Raw genomic sequence first — 21,264 nt, forward strand, 5'->3', positions numbered from 1 at the left:
ACCCATAAATTTCCTTTGGAAATAATAAATACAACTTTCTGGTTATTCTTCTATGATAAGTTTCAAAGAATATAAACTGTTTCAACTGAAAATAAAGCAGCATACTTGCTACTTCAGCTATGTATATAAGTTATTTATTATATAAATAGTGAGCATGAGTACCTTTTACGATTGACTCCCCAAATAAGTAGTAAGATCTTAATAGAAGGCTAAGTAAAACATTAAAAAATATACATATTACTGAAATCCAGTTTTTATGAAAGTCTCATTTTAACAGTGGTATTTAGTGACATTTAAGCCAATCCCATTTCTAGCTACCAATAGTGGACATTACAGATTTGTTTTAAAAGATTTAGTAAATCTGGCAATCCACGCTTCCCCCAAATAGAGAGGGGAAAAAATAAAGCACTTACAAGTTACTAACACAACACTGAAACCATGGCATCTAGTTCAACAAATAAGACTGGGCGCATCAATTCTGTACAAGTCCAGATATGGTTAGTAAATTCTTAAAACATTGGGAGAGGGAAGGGTAAGCTGGGACGAAGTGAGAGTGGCATGGACATATATACACTATCAAATGTAAAATAGATAGCTAGTGGGAAGCAGCTGCATAGCAAAGGAAGATCAGCTTGGTGCTTTGTGACCACCTAGAGGGGTGGGATAGGGAGGATGGGAGGGAGATGCAAGAGGGAGGAGTTATGGGGATATATGTATATGTATAGCTGATTCACTCTGTTATAAAGCAGAAACTAACACACCATTGTAAAGCAATTATACTTCAATAAAGATGTTAAAAAAAACATTTTGTAAAAAGCATCTATCTTGAATTAGCAAAACTAAATTAAAATCTAATTATTTAACCTTATTCATCTTCATACAAGTACCAAAATCTGCTAACTTCAAATGTCCAGATTTATCCAGCAGCATGTTATCAGGCTTCACATCTCTGAGGGGGGAAAAAAAAAGTACAGTATCTCTGAAACAGATCAGAAACTGATAAAAATTATATGAGGCAGTGATTTTAGGTCATATATCCTCAATTTAGATAAGGTCACCTTTGATCTGTATGTGCTCTCTATCCACATCTACAAGCTGACTTCATCAGGGAGACTCTCTCATATATTATGCCTCAGAAGAAGACATTCTTTTAAGTAGAGTTTGATTCTTCCAAGAGGAAAATCAAGTCATTTGAGAGAGAGTAACCATAAAAAATGTAACATTCAAACATAAAAAGTAACTGAAACACACAAGATAGATAAATACATAAATAACCCCAGAAGAGGGTCTAAATCACTTTCATTTTTCAATCCCTGGCACTGAGCACAGCAATTGCACATAGAATTCAAGTGGTGTTTGCAGAGCAAATGAAATTATTCTTCTACCAAATAAATTTGATCTGTTCACTAATTAAAAGCAAATTAATTTGTATATAAAAATTAAAAGCATTTAATACCCCAGGATATACATTAAAAAAACAGCTTATAATTTTTACTTTTCAGGACACCATATAAAAGCCTTATAATCAGAATAAGAAATATTAAAGAATACATTTATATCAACACTAAACTGAAATGTTAAAACCACAAATTTCAAAGTTTTAAATTCTGAAATACCACTCATGTCATATGGGAGAATAGGTGGATTTAGAATGGGAAATGCTAATCAAATGAAGTTTAAGTACTGATTTTTAGCTTCTCTCTTTAACAAATGAGAAATTTTAAAGCATTTTTATCCTTACCTATGAATAAAACCCATGGAATGGATTGCATCCAATGCAAGAACTACTTCTGCAGTATAAAATCGGGCCCATTTTTCAGGCACATCATAGTTGCTCATTAAGTTTACAAGATCTCCACCAGGCATGTATTCCATTACCATGTAGAGATAACGATCATCTTGGAATGCATAAAATAGCTACACAAATACAAGAAAAACAAAGAAACAAATTCATTAAGATTAAGCAAAACTTTCATTTAAGAATTGTCAAAAATACTAATATAAGATTTAACTGAAATAATCAACTTGCAGTAGTTGTAAGTACTCTTTAAAAAAAGAAACAAATACAAAGAAACAGCATTTGCGTATGCAAAGGAGTTATTAACTGTGGTTACTTCTGAGGAGTCGGAGACTTCTTTTCTCTACCCTTTTCTATACTAATTGAATTTCTTATACTGAGAATTTTTAAAAATTATAATAGTTTCAATAAAGAATATACAACTCTTCTAAGCAAAGACACATTGTAGTTCTAATTTAAATTGTGCATAGTGGGGTTTAGTGTTAAATTTATATCAACACCACAATTTTCAAGTAATCTAATAAAATTAGGCTACAGTCTTAGTTGTCCCTTATTAGCTGTGTGACTAGGCAATTTACTTAACCTCCCAAATTATCTGTGGCTATAATCCTTTCTAGAAGAATATATGGGAAAAAAAAAAAAGAATACATGGGACTATATATCATGTTTGACTTTTATACTTGCTGCCCAGTTTGTGTCTGGATGCCTGGCAGTTGGCAAGTACTTAATGAATGTTCAAGGAATAAAAGCACAAATTTAATCTATAAATTGAGGGTGTAGCTAATAGGGATTAACTGCCTATCAGAGTTGTTAAAAAGATTAGCGAATAGAGAAACAGCCCTTAGTACAATAGATGCTCAGTAAACAGTTGCAGTCAGTAGGAGGAGTCGCAGTAACAGCTAACAGAGAAACAGGAAGAGTAAGGTCCACTGATATGAAATTGGCAACAATATCAGGAATAAATATATTATGTGACCAGTGTTGAAGTTAAAAGAAGAGCAAATTTACAAAAGAAAATTTCTTTTTTTTTTTGCCGCAATACGTGGCTTGTGGGATCTTAGTTCCCCGACCAGGGACTGAACCCATGGCAGTGAAAGCACAAAGTCCTAACCACTGGACTGCCAGGGAATTCCCTACAAAAGAACATTTTAAGTAAACATGAGAAGATTAAAATAGAACTAAAATAAATGAAATAAGCCCTTAGAGAAAAAGTATAACTAATTTACCTAGGCACTTACATCTTAAAATTCTTTTCATATTTCATTTTTTTCAACAGCATTTAATGATTTTAGTTACAGATTTAGTAACTTTAATTAAATATAAATATTTGGGGGAAGGGTAAGAAACTAAGTGGTATCTCATGGCTATCCCAGATTAACATGTACAGTGTATCACTCGGACACCATAATTAAAGAAACACTGTTGATTTGGTGGCAGTTTACCCTATTTAAAATGTATCAAGAAAAATAAAGCTTCAAGTTCATAAGTTGTAAATTTAACCTTAAACATTTATGTCATATTTTTAAACTTTTTACACAACACTGAACACTCCCCATTATCAGTGGTTCTCAACCAGAGATGATAACTGCAAGTGTCCCATGGCCCCCACCCGCCCACTCTCCCCAACACACCACCCAGGGAGATGTTCAACAATGTCTGAACACTGTTTTGGTTGTTACACCTTGTGTGTGGGGTGGGGAGGGCTGCTACTGGCATCACCTGGGTAGAAGTCAGGGATGCTGTTAAAAACCCACAGGATAGCCCCCAACAACAAAGAATCACTTGGCCCAAAATGTCAGTAACACTGAGCCTGAGACACCCTGCTCTAAACAGCTGATAAAAACAGGGCAGACATTTCAAGTATAAAAAGTCTTATTATGTGAATCTTAAAAACATCTTCCATATCCTTTTTATCCCAATTACTACTATGCTTATTTAAGACAGTCTTCATTACATAGTGTAAATTTAAAAAACTACAAAATTCATGCTAGGAATTTAGAAATGATCTAGCTCAGTAGTTTTACTATTTTTAAAAAAAACCCACAAGACCTTATTTCCCCCATATGAAATCTTAATAAGAACCCCAATATATAAGACATATAAAACATGCAGCTGCTCTAGTTGAAGCAGAAATAGAAAACCCAGAATTATAACCTACCCAAACAACTGCTTGCTCCCATGACTCCATCTGAGGTATCTCCTCAGTTGAAAATAACCAATCTAAGCCACCTTTCACATTTTTGAGCAAGAAGACTGAGGCCCAGAGATGTAAATGACCTGGCCACAGCTTCAGGTCAAGATTAGTACCTACAATTACTGACTTTCTAATGTATTTTTCTTTCCACTGAAAAACCTGAAGCCAATACAATATTATTTGGAGTCCTAGCTTAACTTTTTTCCCTCCATTTCTCCCATTCTTTCCACTCTACTCCCATTCTTTCCCTCTGTTTCTCCCATTCTCTCCACTCCAGAGACAAATAGTTATTTTCCTCCTAGAGATGATTCAATAAAATTAAATTTTATGATATTAAAAATAATGATATATTAGACACTTTTGTAATTGTCAATAAATTCTCTATTACTGTTCTAAAAAACAAAGCTTCTCAGACATGTTAAGTTACAAACTACTACAGCAACAATGAAACAATAACAAAAGCATACCTGAACAACCCAAGGACTGTTAGCAAAAGCCATGATGTCCCTTTCTTCCCAGAAAAAAGCAGAATCGGATCTCTTAATCATTTCAAATTTGCTGAGAAGCTTCATAGCATATACCTTCCTGGTGGATTTATGCCTTACCTTTAAAATGGAAAATAATGAACATTTCATTAACATTTAAAGCTCAGTGTTTCCCAGAACAATTTACTAAATAATTTAACATTATTAGTCTTGCTATTTTAACTTCTCTTCTGAATTATCCCAATTAGATAATGTCAAGGCTTTAACTACCAGATGTAAGTAATGTTAGAAAAAAATCTTTATTCCCTATATTATGGCACACTTCCCCCTCCTCCACCCTGCTAGTTATGCTACCTCCTGTTTATAAAACTTACTATTGCACAGCATTTTAGATAGTGTAATATGAGGAGTAAAGATTTCTCTTTTGATGCTTGAAAACTCTTCTCTACCCATGAATTCTTGGGGAAAATATTTCACACTACTGCTGAATTAGACTCTAGGCTTTCATATCCTTAGGCAAGAATGTCTAGAGCAATTTAAAGCAAAAATTTTATAAAAACAATACTTTCCCAAACAACATATGTTAAACACACAAGTGGATTTTTAAATTTTAAAAACATTGTTTTTTTAATCTCATTAAAATAACCTACCAATTGAACTTCTCCAAATGCACCTCTACCAATCACCTTCACTACTTCATAATCTTCAGCTTTCATTCGTAAATCTCTAATTTTATTTATTGTGTCTTTATCTGTATGAAAAGAAAAGTTTATAATTTTAAATCACTGAAGCATTATAACTAAAACTGCTTATTTTACATTCAAGTTCTTGAGAAACAATAAAAAACAAAGATGTGCATTAAAAATTATTTAATATAAGTAAAATATGAAGTTGTAAAACAGAGAAATGTTCAATGTGCTAAGAATTGTTTTTAATAAATTCTGGAATGACTTCACTCTGTTAAAATATTTTTCTTAAATCTGACTTACTAGAATGTTTTAAAAAACCAAATATTATACTACACGTACACTGAGAATAATTAGTTAATTCGTTCCTGGTATTTTAAGTATATATCAAATTTGAATCAAGGGGCCACAGGGAGATATTTTAGATTAATGAAACAAGTTTTCTTTTTATCAAGTCAGTTTTGACGATCCTTTTAAAAAGATATAACTAATTTAAGATATCAAAGGTAAACATGCTAAAGAATCACGTACTTATTATATTTCTCTATTTGAATGCAGATTTTAACTTAAAACACACAGTGGGAATCACTACAATTATTTATATAAACCTGTCACACTACAAACTACAATAATTTAAAATCCCCACTGGATAGATATTCTAATTCCTAATTTGGTCATAGATTAAAATAGGGCTATTTTAATCCACATGGGTCAACACTGGCATGAGATTACATGGAAAAGCTTCACAGCAGAGTTATACAAAATACAGGGCAGCTATTAAATTTAAGTTCTAGTTCCTGATAAAAGCTACATATAATATCTTGTCTTTCTTTTGAAATGCACATTTAAATTCATGTTTGTATACATTATGACCCATAAACACATGCAACAGAGAGCAAACTTTCACACAGGGATAACATAGGTACATTTAATTTTAGATCACATATCTATTGCAAATGTAACAGCAAGATATAAACAATAATCAATTTACTGCAGAAACATCTGTGTTAACTATAGAGGCTCTACAGTAATCACTGTAGATACATAAAACATAACTTTAAAACACAGTGTCTGCTCTTATGGATTTCAAATGAAACTGAAACCAACAAAAATAATACCAAAAAATGCAAAAAGGGAAATAAGCACAAGCACAGAGTTTGTGCAATATAAAGGATGACACCTAACCCAAGGCTGCCTAGGAGGGAGGTGGTTAGAAAAGGCTTTCTGGAGGTGAAGAAACCTGAAACAAGTCTAAAAAGAAAGCAGTTAGCTAGCTGGGAAGAAGAAAAGAGAGAATATAACAGGCAGATGGGCAAATATAAGCAAAGGCACAGCAGAACTGTTTGTTGCTGGAGTATCAAGTCTGCGGGAAGGATGTGAAGGAGAGGCTGGAGAGCCCCAAACTACTTAAGGAACTTGAACTTTACCTGTAGGCCAGTAGTTGTAAAATTATTATCTAATTAACAAAAATATTTTTCACATTAAAGTTTAAAAGCAGTACAATATGAAAATAGATAGAAGAAAAGCGCTCTGCTTCAAGAGGGTAGTGGTGGTGGGTGTCGTCAGAGAAGGGCTGGAGCCTCATCTACTTTGTACACCTCCATAATGCAGCCCGATAGAGTCCTGTGGGATCTGTCAGGAACTGAGAACAACAACCTGAAAACCACTACTACGTGTTGGAAGCCATGACAAGAAATAAGGCGTATAAACAACACAGCCAAATTTACATTTCAGCTGCACTACTCCAGGGAATATGTAAATGATAAATTCAATAAGAGCAAGACTGGAGCAGGGGTAGAACTTTAAGAGTACTGTAATACTCCAGATACGAAATAAGAAAGTTCTGAACCAGGATAGTGTGTTATATAATAGCCTATGGGGTTGAGAAAGGATCCCTGGCTCTGGTTATACCAGATTTAGAGCCATAAATAGGCTATAAAGTCTGTAGTTTTGGGCTCAGAAAATATATCTGCTGCACGTGTGGAAATGGAGATCTTGCTTCTTATTTTAATTTCTGACAGCACAGGAAGTTACAGATCAGCTCGTTACTTGTGATTTGAACATTAGTTGTCAAAATGACTTTATTACATTTAAGTTTTCATTAAAAGTGCTGTCTTGCCTTGTAATTTTAGGTTAAATCAAAAACTAATTTCCAAAGTCAGTGTTCAATGATAATTCAATGATAGTTGAGAGTGGTTCTTCTCATTAAGAAAAATCTTCATCATGGTCCTTGTCTTAATCAGCTCATCCTGCCATGCAAAATACCACAGACTGGGTGGCTTAAACAGACATTCATTTTCTCAGGGTTCTAGAGGCTCAAAGTCTAAGACTGGGGCCAGCGTGTTCTGCTTCTGGTGAGATCTCTCTTCCTGGCTAGTTGGCAGCCAGCATCTCTCTGTGTGCTCACAGGACCTCTTATGTGTTGCACAGGTAAGGACACTAATCCCATCACTAATCCCATTTTATCACAGTCCCACCTTTATGACCTCATTTAACCTTAACTGCCTCTTGCTTGGCCCTATCTCCAAATACAGTTATATTGGGGGCTTAGGGATTCAACAGATGGATTTGAGGTCGGGGGACACAACATATTCCACACAAAAAAATCACAAATGTCACCACTGCTAAGCCATTGACTTGTTATATGCAAACATAAACTGGGATATTCAGCTTCAATTTCTGTCAAAAATGTACAGAATTGATAACGGTTAGTTCAGTCCACGAGAGTGAATGATGTTTACCACTGATCCTGTGGTTCAATAACATGATAGATTCAAATATTTTCCACAAAGTACTTGCTGATGTATAATACAATGAATAACTACAGGCTTTAAACACCTTGTATTTTCATAAACTTTGTTATTTTGTTCAACTAACATTTTCTGCACCATACATAATTTTAACTACCATCACTTGTAACACATGTTAGCAGACTCCGCTTCAAGTTGTACTTAGTGTTTCCTCAACTTTTTAAAAAACATTCTTGCCTGTACTTGTTCCATGCAGACTATACATAGAGGCTAATTCTTCACTCACTTCAAACTCAGCATTGATTCCTCAAACAAGAGTCAAGGAAAATCACTCAAAATTGTCTTGTTTTTTAATTGACTACTGCTGTTGCTCCCAATGGTCTCAATTCTTAGAGCAACTACTGTTTTTGCCAAAAAGCTAATAGTTTTTTAAATTTTTTATTTTATTTCTTTATTTTTTATACAGCAGGTTCTTATTAGTTATCTATTTTACATATGTTAGTCAATATGTCACATATTGACATATTGTAATATTGTAATATATTGTAATATATTATATTGTAATATATTGTAATATTGTAATATATTGTAATACAATATTGTAATATTGTAATATATCACATATTGTAATATTGACATATTACATATGTCAATCCCAATCTCCCAATTCATCACACACACACACACACACACCGCCCCCCCACCACTTTCCCCCCTTGGTGTCCATGTTTGTTCTCTACATCTGTGTCTCTATCTCTGCCTTGCAAACCAGTTCATCTGTACCATATTTCTAGATTCCACATATATGCATTAATACACGATATTTGTTTTTCTCTTTCTGATTTACTTCACTCTGTATGACAGTTTCTAGATCCATCCACGTCTCTACAAATGACCCAATTTCGTTCCTTTTTATGGCTAATATTCCATTGTATGTATGTACCACGTCTTCCTTATCCATTTGGCTGTCGATGGGCATTTAGGTTGCTTCCATGACCTGGCTATTGTAAATAGTGATGTAATGAACATTGGGGTGCATGTGTCTTTTTGAATTATGGTTTTCTCAGGGTATATGCCCAGTAGTGGGATTGCTGGGTCATATGGTAGTTCTATTTTTAGTTCTTTAAGGAACCTCCGTACTGTTCTCCATAGTGGCTGTTATCAATTTACATTCCAACCAACAGTGCAAGAGGGTTCCCTTTTCTCCACACCCTCTCCAGCATTTGTTGTTTGTAGATATTCTGATGATGCCCATTCTAACTGGTGTGAGGTGATACCTCATTATAGCTTTGATTTGCATTTCTCTAATAATTAGTGATGTTGGGCAGCTTTTCATGTGCTTCTTGGCCATCTGTGTCTTTGGAGAAATGTCTATTTAGGTCTTCTGCCCATTTTTGGATTGGGTTGTTTGTTTTTTTGATACTGAGTTGCATGAGCTGCTTGTATATTTTGGAGGTTAATCCTTTGTCCGTTGATTCATTTGCAAATACTTTCTCCCATTCTGAGGGTTGTCTTTTCGTCTTGTTTGCAGTTTCTTTTGCTGTGCAAAAGCCCAAAAAGCTAATAGTCTTAAGGAAGTTTTTCTCTCTGTACACATTTGCTTTGTTGCTGCAAACACCATCAGTGAATAGCTTTCCCTGCTTGACTAACAAATAAGCCACTTGTAAACTTATGTAAGGTCATAACCTCATTTTCTTTTTTCATCTTTGTAAAGAAAATTCTGCTGTGGTGAGATATTCTATTTTAAATTTTCTGGGTTTTTCTAACTGTTGCTTTCCTGTGAGTTGGGAATGTTATGGCGAGTGCTTATTCTGGTAATGTCAATGCACATTGTACTCTTTCAGCACGACTACAGTATAACTGCATAGTAACACAATGCCCTGCCCTCTAACTTGATGAAATAATCCACACTTCACTGTGCCTCAAAATAACAACATTCAGTTTCACTTTTCCTTTTTTGTTCTGACATGATGGGCATGCACTGGCAATGGAAAAAAAATAATAAAATTCTGTGGTATGGTGATACACATGGAATGCTATTGTGCTGTAACTGTGTCACTGTGATTTCTAGTGTGCTGAGCAGCAGTGTGAAGCAGTAACAATGCCATGTATGATTTTTGTCACAGGTACTCAACTCTTCAACTTGTGTTGTAGCATAAAAGTGGTCACAGACAATACATAAAAGAATGAGCATAGCTATGTCCCAATAAAACTTTATTTATGGACACTGAAATCTGAACTTCATATAATTTTCACATCATGAAATATTATTCTTCTTTTGACTTTCTATAAATTATTTTAAAATATAAAAACCATTCATAGCTCACAAGCCATCCAAAAACAAATGGTAGGCCAGATCTGGCCTGTGGGCTGTAGTTTGCCAACCCCTACTCCAATGGAAATCCAGCTTCCCTGAGGACACTGCTTCCCCTGCAGTTCTACAGTGGTGCCCTTTACCCTCCACATGCTTTATACCAATGGCCCTGAAAGTGGGACAGGTGAACTCCACTGCTATCTCTACACTCCCACCCTGTATTTGCCAGCTTTGCTTTTCATGTTTATTAGGTTCTATCTCCCACTACCTCTCATTGTCACTGTAATCTACTGACCCTCAGGTCATCACATCTCACTGCTAGACAATTTTAGTTCCTGGGTTACCAACCTTCTCTCCAGTATTTTCCTATTTTAATTCTTAAGGACTTTAATATACCCATAGATGATACTTCTAATAGCCTGGCCTCTCAATACCTTTAACTTCTCTCTTTCAATGATCTTGTCCTCTACCTTATCTCAGCCACTCATTTCCATGGCCACATACTAGATCTTGTCATTATCAGTAATCATAGTCCTCCCTTAATTTCAATTTCAAATCCTGTACTCTCTAAGCACTCCCTCAGCTTTCCTGCTCACTCCCTCCAAAAACCACACCCCAACAATCCCCAGCCCCACCAAGACCTCCAATCCACTGATCCTATCCATTTTTACTGTACCTCATTGTACTGACAGGTTCTCTTTCTTACCTACCGAGCTTAAATTACATGATCAATTATTATAATCACTCGCTTGCATAACCTTTAATGCCTTAGCTCTTTTCTGCTTCATTATACTTAGTTTGGCAAAACCATAATTCTAGTTAAATCCACCTCTACAACTAACTCTATGTCAGCACCCATGTAGTTGAATATGTCTGGATAAATACATAAAATCATACTGACTGATCCCACTCTAAATCCATAATTGCAAACATAAAGCTTGCCCTTAATTCTGCTTGGCAATTCTATATTTCTTTAGTATATTCACTCTCCCACTTTACTAGAGACCGTATTTCACATTTTCTTTTCTCTTCTCAAACCTCTCACTGATCCTCGTTCATAGCTAATGACCTTGTTGGTTACTACCCTGAAACAATCAGAAGAAAATTGCCATAGACTTACCACTAAATAGATATATTTATAATTATATTTATGTATTCATTTTCAACTACCAGCACATGCCCTCATATATTTGGTCTCTTAACTTTTTACTATAGGAGAATACTGCTATCTCACACCAATCCCTCCACTGGTGATGTCATCCTTTTTCACGAGCTCAAGGACATTGCTCCAGCAATTCCCCCCGCTCTTTCTCCTGTATCAAGCTTTTCCCTTCCTAACTGGATTGTATCATGCCATTTTCATTCCCATCTTGATGCCATTTCTCTCACTAGCTGCTGCCCCATTACTCAACCCCACTACAGCAAAATTCCTCAAAAGTTGTCTGTACTCTATTTCTAAATCTTTCTTCATACCTGCTCTTAAATCCATTTTGGGTGAGCTTTGGCCATTACCTTTCTATCAAAACTGCTTGTCAGGGAGTTCCCTGGTGGTCTAGTGGCTAGGATTCAGTGCTTACACTGCTGTGGCCCAGGTTCAACCCCTGGTCAGGGAACTGAGATACCACAAGCCGCCCAGTGTGGTCAAAATTTTAAAAAACAAACAAACAAGAAACAACAAAAACGAAAGTGCTTGTCAAAGTCACAGGTGACCACCATGTTGCTAAGTTTAACAATGAATTCTCAGTCTTCACCTTGATATATCAGTAGCTTTTGACAGTTTGATCACTCCTGCTATACTTTCTTTACCTGACTTCCAGGATACTACATTCCTACAACAATACTAAGGGTATTTTTTCATTTTCTTTTCTTTTCTTTTTTTTTTTCTTTTTTTTGGCTGCACTGTGCGGCATGTGGGATCTTAGTTCCCTGACCAGGGATCAAACCCACGCCCCCTGCATTGGAAGTGTAGCCTTAACCACTGGACCACCAGGGAAGTCCCAAGGGTATTTTTTTCTACATTAATGATTACTTCTCAGTTGCCTTTGCTGGTTCCTCCTCTTCTCTCAGATTTCTTAACACTGAAGCATCTCAAGCCTCAGTCTTTCATGGTGTTTTCTTCTCTATATACACTCATTTACTGGTGGGCTTTAAAAAGCACTTGACATGTCAACAACTTGCAAATTTTTATCTCTAGTTCAGACCTCTCTTTTAAACTTCAGATTATATATTCAATTGCTTACATAATATATCTACTTCGTTAACAGACATCCCAAATTTAATGTGTCTAGGGGCTTCCCTGGTGGTGCAGTGGTTAAGAATCTGCCTGCCAATGCAGGGGACACAGGTTTGAGCCCTGGTCCGGGAAGATCCCACATGCCGTGGAGCAACTAAGCCCGTGTGCCACAACTACTGAGCCTGTACTCTAGAGCCCACGAGCCACAACTACTGAGCCCATATACCACAACTACTGAAGCCCGCGTGCCTAGAGTCTGTGCTCCACAACAAAAGAAGCCAACACAATGAGAAGCCCGTGCACCACAACAAAGAGTAGCACCGCTCACCGCAACTACCGAAAACCCACGTACAACAATGAAGACCCAATGCAGCCAAAAATAAAAATAAAAAATTTAATATGTCTGAAACTGAAGAGGTGTTCTCACCCCAAACCTCTACCTTTGATTTCAACACTTCAGCTGATGGGTCAATTTTGCTTGGGGCAAAAACCCAGGGGCATTCTTGACTCCTATTTTTTTTCTTACACTCCACATCCTATCTGGCTGGCTCTACCTCTGAAATATATCTGGACCTGATAACTTCTCACCTTCTACACTGCTACCATGCTGGACCAAGCCAACATCATCTCTTCTTTGGGTTACAGCAATCGCTTCTTAACTGATTTCCTGGTGTCTATCCCTGCCTCTCAGTAGTCTATTCTTAACATGGAGCGATATTCTTAAAACACAATTCAGATCATGTCACTCCTCTTCTCAAAACTTTGACTTGCTATCTTACCCAGAGCAAAAGTCAAAGATCTTACAATGGCCTACAAGATTCTACATGACCTACCCTCTCTATTTCTTTCCTTCTCTGATGTCATCCTACTATTCTCTCCCTTGTTTAATCCTCCCCAGCTGCAGTGGCTTCCTTGTTGCTGTTCAAATATCCTCTCTTATGGCCTTTGCACTGGCTGTTCCTCTGTATGCCATTTTCTTTCCTTAAACATCTGCATGGTTAACCCTCTCAACTACTTCAACTATTTTCTGCAATGTCACCTTTTAGTGAGCCCTCTCCCAGTCATCGTACCTAAAACCGCAAAATTCTCCGAACTTCCAATCCTTCTTACAGTGTTCCACTTTTTCCCATAATAAAAATTAACCTGTTATTTACAGAATTTAATATAATACTTGCAAAATTATAAATATGGTATGCTCTTATTACTTCTAAGACCAATAAGCAGGACTGTGTGATCATCAGATCCTTTTAACAATTTCTGATTGTCAACTGTGTTGAGCCAGGTGATGGTGGCAGACAGCTAAAATTCAGAAGTGAGATATTACTATACAGCACAGTTAGCAAGGAATGAAATGGGCAAACTGAGTCACAAATAAACACCATAAGTCTTGATAGGCCATAAACTAGCTAATCATCTCTAAATAATCACAAGTTAGCAAAAGAGGCAGTGCAGAAAGGTTTCAGGGTTACAAAAAATTAAAAAATATTTCAATCACATACAGACTCTTTAACTTTCTAGAAAGCAAATGGATGATTTTTTTAAGGATTTTTTTTTAAAATCACACTTTATACCCAATAAATGTTACTTCTAGGAATACATATACATACAATGACGTATTAGAAAACATTTAAATTGTGTTGTTTAATAACAATTACATAGAATGATGTTCAACATATGATGTTGAGCATAGAAACAGATAAAACTCCATGTTGTATATGAACTTAATTTTCTAAAAACACAAATATATACTGGTATATATAGACAGAAAAAAGCCAGAAAGAAATATACCAAAATAGTAACTGCAGTCATCTCTAAGTATGGTGGGATTAGAGATTATTTTATTCCTTACATTTTCCATTTACTTCAAGTTTTCTATAATGACTCGGTTTCTTTCTAATGCGAAAAAGATATATTTTGCCTAGTTTAAGATCCTAGATTATAAAATGCACCATCATTTTACGTACCACTATAGATTGTAAGACAACCCAATTATTTTAAAAATGTTTGTAGGGCTTCCCTGGTGGCGCAGTGGTTGAGAGTCCGCCTGCCGATGCAGGGGACATGGGTTCGTGCCCCGGTCCAGAAAGATCCCACATGCCGCGGAGCGGAGCGGCTGGGCCCATGAGCCATGGCCGCGGAGCCTGCGCGTCCGGAGCCTGTGCTCCGCAACGGGAGAGGCCACAACAGTGAGAGGCCCGCGTACAGCAAAAAAAAAAAAAAAAAAGTTTGTAAAAAGTCGGAATAAAGTATAGCAATAAAAGCTATGAACAATGCAATATTTGTCCAATATACTGCTACTCTTTGCCTAAAGAAATCCAATACACCTTGCAAATTTTCAGAGTAGTCACAGCAGCCCTAATAAGCTCTAAAATTATCTAAAACTTACCTAGAAAATTTATAATGTGGGATTCAATTCCATAAAACTGATTTTGTTTCAATGCAACAGCTAATAATAAAAATAAAAATAAGTTATTCTATGTCCATATGTTCAAACAGAATTCAAGCTCCAGGAAGATGTGCTATGTTTTGCCAGTGTGCACACACGTGTAAACACACATACAGAGTAATCCAGTGTGAGAAACAGATTGGCAAAAAACAAAACCAAACCCAAACTCCTCAACACATCATAAAATGGCTTTTAGATCTTGTTACTCTCTGATTCTCCAATCTTTTATTTCTAGATACTCTCCCCAACAATGCTCTGGCAATGCCTAGTTACTTGCAATTTCCCACACAGCCATACTGCTTTACATCTCCATTCTTTTGCAGATGTTGATCACCAACCTAAAATGACTAGCCCCACTTTATTTGAGCAGGTTACTACTAAACAAGATCTAATCCTTTATCCATCTCCTCCTGATCCCCTCAGTCTGATAAGCTGCCTTTCTCCTCTGGGAAACCACTATTTCTCTATTATTTCATCTGTCAACATGGGCTGGAATTGTCTGTATTTCTTCTGTTAGATTGTATGTTCCCATTTCCTTAAGGGTAGAGACCATACTTCATTCATGGATATGTCTTTGATGTACGTATGTGCTCAATAATACTTACTGAAACATTAAAAATATTGATATTTAATGATATTATTTACAAATGGCCGCAATCACTTGCTGCTCTTATCTGTTCAGGGACAACAGAAAAGCCACATATATATTTACTCCAAAATAATAAAAGTATGTACTTAAAAATCAATCTTGGGTTTCTCAAAATGTTATACAGAATTATATGACACGAAAATTCCACTTTCAGATATCTACCCAAGAGAAATGAAAACATATGTCCACACAAGAACCTGTGCACTAATGTTCATAGTAGTATTATTCATAATAGTGAAAAAGTAGAAACAATCCAAATGTTCATCAACTGATGGATAAACAAAATGTGGCATTATCTATACAATGGAATATTATTTATTTGGCAATTTAAAAGAATGAAATGCATGCTACAACACAGATGAACCCTGAAGAGAGCATACTAAGTCTAAAAAGCCAGTCATAAAGGATCACACATTGTATGAGTCCATCTATAGGAAATGTCCATATTGGCAAATCTATACAGACATAAAATAGATTAGTCATTGTCTAGGGCTGGGGAGCTTGGGGAGGATTGGGGAGTGACTGCTAATGGGTACAGAGTTTCTTTACAAGATGATGAAATGTTCAAAAAGTAACTGAGGTAATGGCTGCACAACTCTATAAATACAGACAAAAAACAATGAACTGTATACTTAAAATGGGTGATTCTTCAGTACATAAATTATATCTCAATAAAGCAGTTTTAAAAAATCAATTTTGGGTTTGGCAATGATTTTTACATGCAACACCAAAAGCACAATCCATATGAGAAATAAATGATAAATCAGACCTTATCAAAATCAAAAACATTTGCTCTGTAAGATAATATGTAGCCTTCTGAGTCTGGAGATGGAGCTTATTGATGCCCCTCCCCTTGAGTGTGGACTGGAATAGTGACCAGATTCCAAAGAATCAGGTATGGAAAGGAAAACCGGTAACTTTTCAGGAGAGAAGCCTGGCAGACACTATCTTAAAACAAGTGCTAGGGCTTCCCTGGTGGCGCAGTGGTTGAGAGTCCGCCTGCCGATGCAGGGGACACGGGTTCGTGCCCCGGTCCAGGAAGATCCCACATGCCGCAGAGCAGCTGGGCCCATGAGCCATGGCTGCTGAGCCTGTGCGTCCTGGAGCCTGTGCTCCGCAATGGGAGAGGCCACAACAGTGAGAGGCCCGTGTATCGCAAAAAAAAAAAAAAAGTGATAAACATTAATATTATCACTGATAAATCATTATGGTACCACAAATCCCAGATAAAATGTGATGAGAAGCACATGTCATCTCTGTGGTACTCATCCCCAAAACCCATAACCCCAGGGTAATTATGAGAAAACATTAGACAAAACCAAACTGAGGAAAGTTCTACAAAATACCTTATCAATAATCTTCAAAACTGTCAAGGTCATAAAAAAACAAGGAAAGCCTGAGAACTCTCACAGATTGAAGAAGACTAAGGAGAAATGGCAACTAAATACAGTGTGATATTCTAGATTGGATTCTGGAACCAAAAACAGGAGATTGGTGGAAAAACTGATACCTAAGTAAAGTATATAGTTAACAGTAATATACCAACTTTAATTTCTTAGTTTTGTCAATGTACCATGTTTATATAAGATATTAACATTAGGGAATGCTGGGTGAAGGGCATACAGGAATCTCTGTTCTATTTTGCAGCTTTTCCATGAGTTTATTCCAAGATAAATAAATTAAAAAGTAAATAAAGAGAATATTTAACATTTCTTTTTGAAAATCTATCTGATTTAGTAATATTTTACTTGTAATAACTTCAAAAAGATCGTGTAGTACCCTAGGTTATCCTGCGTAATATATTCAATTTTATGGCTCCATTAAAAAATTTTGACTTTTATACCACCTTCTGGTGTAAAACTGCATTTTGGCAATATATATCAAAATGCAAATTGGATGCAACTTTTGACTCAGTAATTCCTGGAATTCACTTCAAAGAAAGGAAAACCAAGTATACCAAGCTGTATGTACAAAAAACGTTAATATAACATTTTCACTTATAAGCGAAAAACTGGGAGGAACCTGAGAACCACTATTACAGAAACAGTTTTTTAAATTATGGTACGTTCATTCAACGGAATATATGTATTCATTTAAAAAAATGTGTTATCCATACTTGTTGACATAAAAAGGTATTCTGCAACTTGCTTTTTCACTGAACACACTGTGGATAGCTGATAGAAATGTCTTATTGGTTTTTATGTGGGTTGTTCTAACTTTTTGCCTCAACATCAATATATTTTTGCAATGATGAACATTCCCATGTATTTTCAGTGCTATTTTTGCAAGATACATTTCTTTAAATAAAAGTATTAGGTTATACTCATGAACATTATTAGTTTTAAAATACGCTAACTGCCCTCCAGTCCCTCACCAATCTTGGATATTATTACTTTTTACCTTTCTCCTTCAGGTTGCAGGGGGGCAGGGAGGGTTGGTTCTTTTTTTAACCCATGTTTCTTTTTTTTTTAACCCATATTTCTTTTTTAACCCATATTTCTTGAAATATTAATGCTTTTGTTCAACTGTTAACTGCTCATTGGTAATTTTTATTTTTTCTCCATTACATATTCAGTTACTTTGTCCATTTTTTTTATTGTTTGTGTTTTTCTTATTGACTGGAAGGATCTCTTCATACATTAGGAATATAATTCTATTACATATGTTGTAATTTTTTCCAGTTTGTCAGTTATCTTTATATCTATTTTTCTTTATAAAGTTTTGATAAGGCAAAATCTGTTAGTGTTTCCTTTACAGTTTCTACCCCTGGTATCTTGCTTCAAAAAAATGAAAAAGGGCCTCCCTGGTGGCGCAGTGGTTAAGAGTCCGCCTGCCGATGCAGGGGATACGGGTTCGTGCCCCGGTCTGGGAGGATCCCATATGCCGCGGAGCGGCTGGGCCCGTGAGCCATGGCCGCTGGGCCTGCGCATCCGGAGCCTGTGCTCCGCAACGGGAGAGGCCACAACAGTGAGAGGCCCACATACCGCAAAAAAAAAAAAAAAAAAAAAATGAAAAAAAGCCACTCCCTACTTAAAGACTATAAGCATAATACCTATAATTCCATCTAGTATTTTTTGTCTTTACATTGGTACATGTTGTGAAGTAGAGACAATTTCATTTTCTCCTCATATATGAATATCTGTCTCAAAACAAATTACTGAATAATCTTACCTTTTTTCCAATGACCTAACTGCCATAATAAGCTTACATCAAATTTTCATATAATAAATAAAGTATGCTCTAGACTCTCTATGATGATCTGTTGGTCCTATGTCCTTCAACAAAGTACTATTTTTCTTATACTTCAGTATCCAGTTTGAAAAAATAATCCCAAAATATGATGACTACAATCCTGTCCCATTCTCCAGAAATGGAGATACATCCACCACTCAAGTGCTAGAGTTACCCAACTACACAAGTCTTTCATAGACTTCATAAGCAAACAAACATGTCAAAACGCTACTACATTTCAGTACTTTCTGGCTTCATAAAGGCAGACTCTTATATGTACCTTAATACTTATTTGTGGAGAAGGAAGCTTTTAATGCCACTAACCAAATAATAATTTTGCATTTTTGTCATCACTTGAAGAACTTGAAAATCAAATTGTATACTAATCACAATATATGATCATTATAATCTATTTATATTCTACTCCTCTCAAGAAACTTATCCGCTTTAAATGCAGAAGTAAATTATATATAAAATTTCCAGTTTCACAATTTTTGTTCCTTAGAATTCCCCCAGAAGTGTAGATTTCTAACTACATCTAACTTTATATTCAAAGCACATGAAAACCACCTTTAATTTTACTAAAGATAACGTAGTACTCACTTTCAATATCACAGTACATGATTTTATAAGCGTAACGAGACACTCTTAGGAGAAACTAGTCACAAACATTAAAATGAGGGCTCTTCTACAAGTCATTAAAATTTTTGATGTTTTGTTTTAATTACTATTATACCTTAATTTAAAATAAAAAGTTTACTTTTTCTATTGAGTAGTATGTACCTTCTGTGTAATTCTACAAGGAACTAAGGCAAACATAGTCAAGTTGTTTTTACTTCCTTGGATGAACAACAGATTCATTGATTGATATCATTCAGAATATGCTGAACTGAAAACTATTTTATTATTTTTTAAATAAAAGATCACTGTGTGTTGATTTTAATCACCAACCAATGAATAGCTGATTTAATAACACTAACATTCAACTATCAAAATAATCATTTAATAAGTAGAAAGGTATCATGATTTTAACAAGTTTAAAAAGTAAGGAAGAATTTTACATTTTGAAGCATGCCTGAATAACGACATATTAAGACTTCAAGACGGGGAAAAAGAGGAAAAAACTTTCTAATGATCATCACTGCCAGTTTACATATAAATAAATATCTAATTAAATGTGTACAATCCATGAAATACTATTTTTGGAAGGAATTTAAGTAACCACTAGAGAAAAGGTTAAGCTCCATTAAAATACTGTACAGTAAGTTACTAAATATAATTACTTGGAAAAATAAAAAGTTTAGATACAATCTTTTTACAATGATGCATGTAATTTACCTTTTAATGCAGTGATTTAATACAGTGATAACATAATAGAACCTTTTGAAAGAACTTTATTTTCTACATCTCAACTGAAATTGTTTTGTTCTTACTGTGTGTGTGGCTTGTCAGTTGTACCTATCATCACAAACTAATAGATACTAGTTTGCTTATCTGCTTCTGATCTTTTGTTCAAAATAAAATGTTAAATTACTGCCTAGGCCTTGAGCCTGTTTTCCTCTTCCAAAGGTAACTACCTGCCTAGGATTGATATATTTAGTCACTGTTTTTTAAACTTCCTCAGAACAGTGACTTCTAAAAAAGTGGCCACCCATACAAAAATCATCAAATCAAAAACAGAAATACAAGAAATTCAAAATTCTAGTGTTATAATCTGCCTAGATCTGGGGGTATAAACTAAAGTGCTCAACTTTTTTTTCTTTCCTTGAACTTCAATTCCTTTATCTAAGTTTTTAAAGATCATGAGAATAATGAAGACAAAAAATATGACACTAAGTAATTCTTTTTTATCCAATCCATTAACCCAACAGCCCCAACCTGCCATTTCAGTCTCTTCTGCCACGTGTCCTCCTTACTCTTTCCTGCTCATCATAAACCAAGTTCAATCCAAACTCTTGGTTCCTCAAAGGTATCATAACTTTTGGATGGCTTAACAAACGCTGTTCCTCCTCTGCCTGAATTGTTCTTCCTCAACTGAGAAATCTAGCCCATCCTTTAAGACTCAACTCAAATACTACTTTCTTTCTGGAGCCTTTCTTTACTCTAACATTTGTGTATCATTACTTTCTCTACAAGCTTCCACCATAATAAAGGTACGTATAAGTTACTACTTGCTTCTGTATTTCTCCCCACAAGATGGTAAAATTTACAGTTTTTGAGAAAAAAAAGAGCGTATTATTTTTCATGTCTCTAGTGACTGGGCATTCAAAAAATATTTCAAGAATAAATGGTCTCATGCAGTGAGTTTATCATTTTCTCATACATATTGTCCCCATAACTCTAAATGGGGAAAGATTAGAGGGAAGAAGTTACTTTTGCTGTCTCAAGAACTTTTCACAACTTTTGGCTCATCACAGGCTTTTGGCCTAACACAATTTTTACAGATTTGTACTACTCTTTTGCATTTATCCCTGGATA

General features: G+C 35.4%; 1 protein-coding gene and 1 non-coding gene across 3 annotated transcripts in view; one reads left to right on the forward strand and one right to left on the reverse strand.

Annotated features, from left to right (window-relative positions):
- The window catches only part of ROCK1 (Rho associated coiled-coil containing protein kinase 1), a 149,444-nt gene that overhangs the window by 81,202 nt on the left and 46,978 nt on the right, over positions 1-21,264 (reverse strand). For both annotated transcript variants that reach the window (XM_060118233.1, XM_060118234.1), the window contains 4 exons: positions 5,128-5,228; positions 4,460-4,597; positions 1,742-1,917; positions 865-949 (listed from right to left, as the gene is read on the reverse strand). In XM_060118233.1, coding sequence (XP_059974216.1) covers positions 865-949; positions 1,742-1,917; positions 4,460-4,597; positions 5,128-5,228 — 500 coding nt within the window. The remainder of the gene's footprint in view (positions 1-864; positions 950-1,741; positions 1,918-4,459; positions 4,598-5,127; positions 5,229-21,264) is intronic.
- On the forward strand, positions 11,769-11,840 carry TRNAV-UAC (transfer RNA valine (anticodon UAC)). Its single transcript has one exon. It is a non-coding gene; the product is annotated as a tRNA-Val (tRNA).

Source organism: Mesoplodon densirostris, chromosome 15 (genome assembly GCF_025265405.1).
Source record: "Mesoplodon densirostris isolate mMesDen1 chromosome 15, mMesDen1 primary haplotype, whole genome shotgun sequence".
Classification (NCBI taxonomy): Eukaryota; Metazoa; Chordata; class Mammalia; order Artiodactyla; family Ziphiidae; genus Mesoplodon; species Mesoplodon densirostris.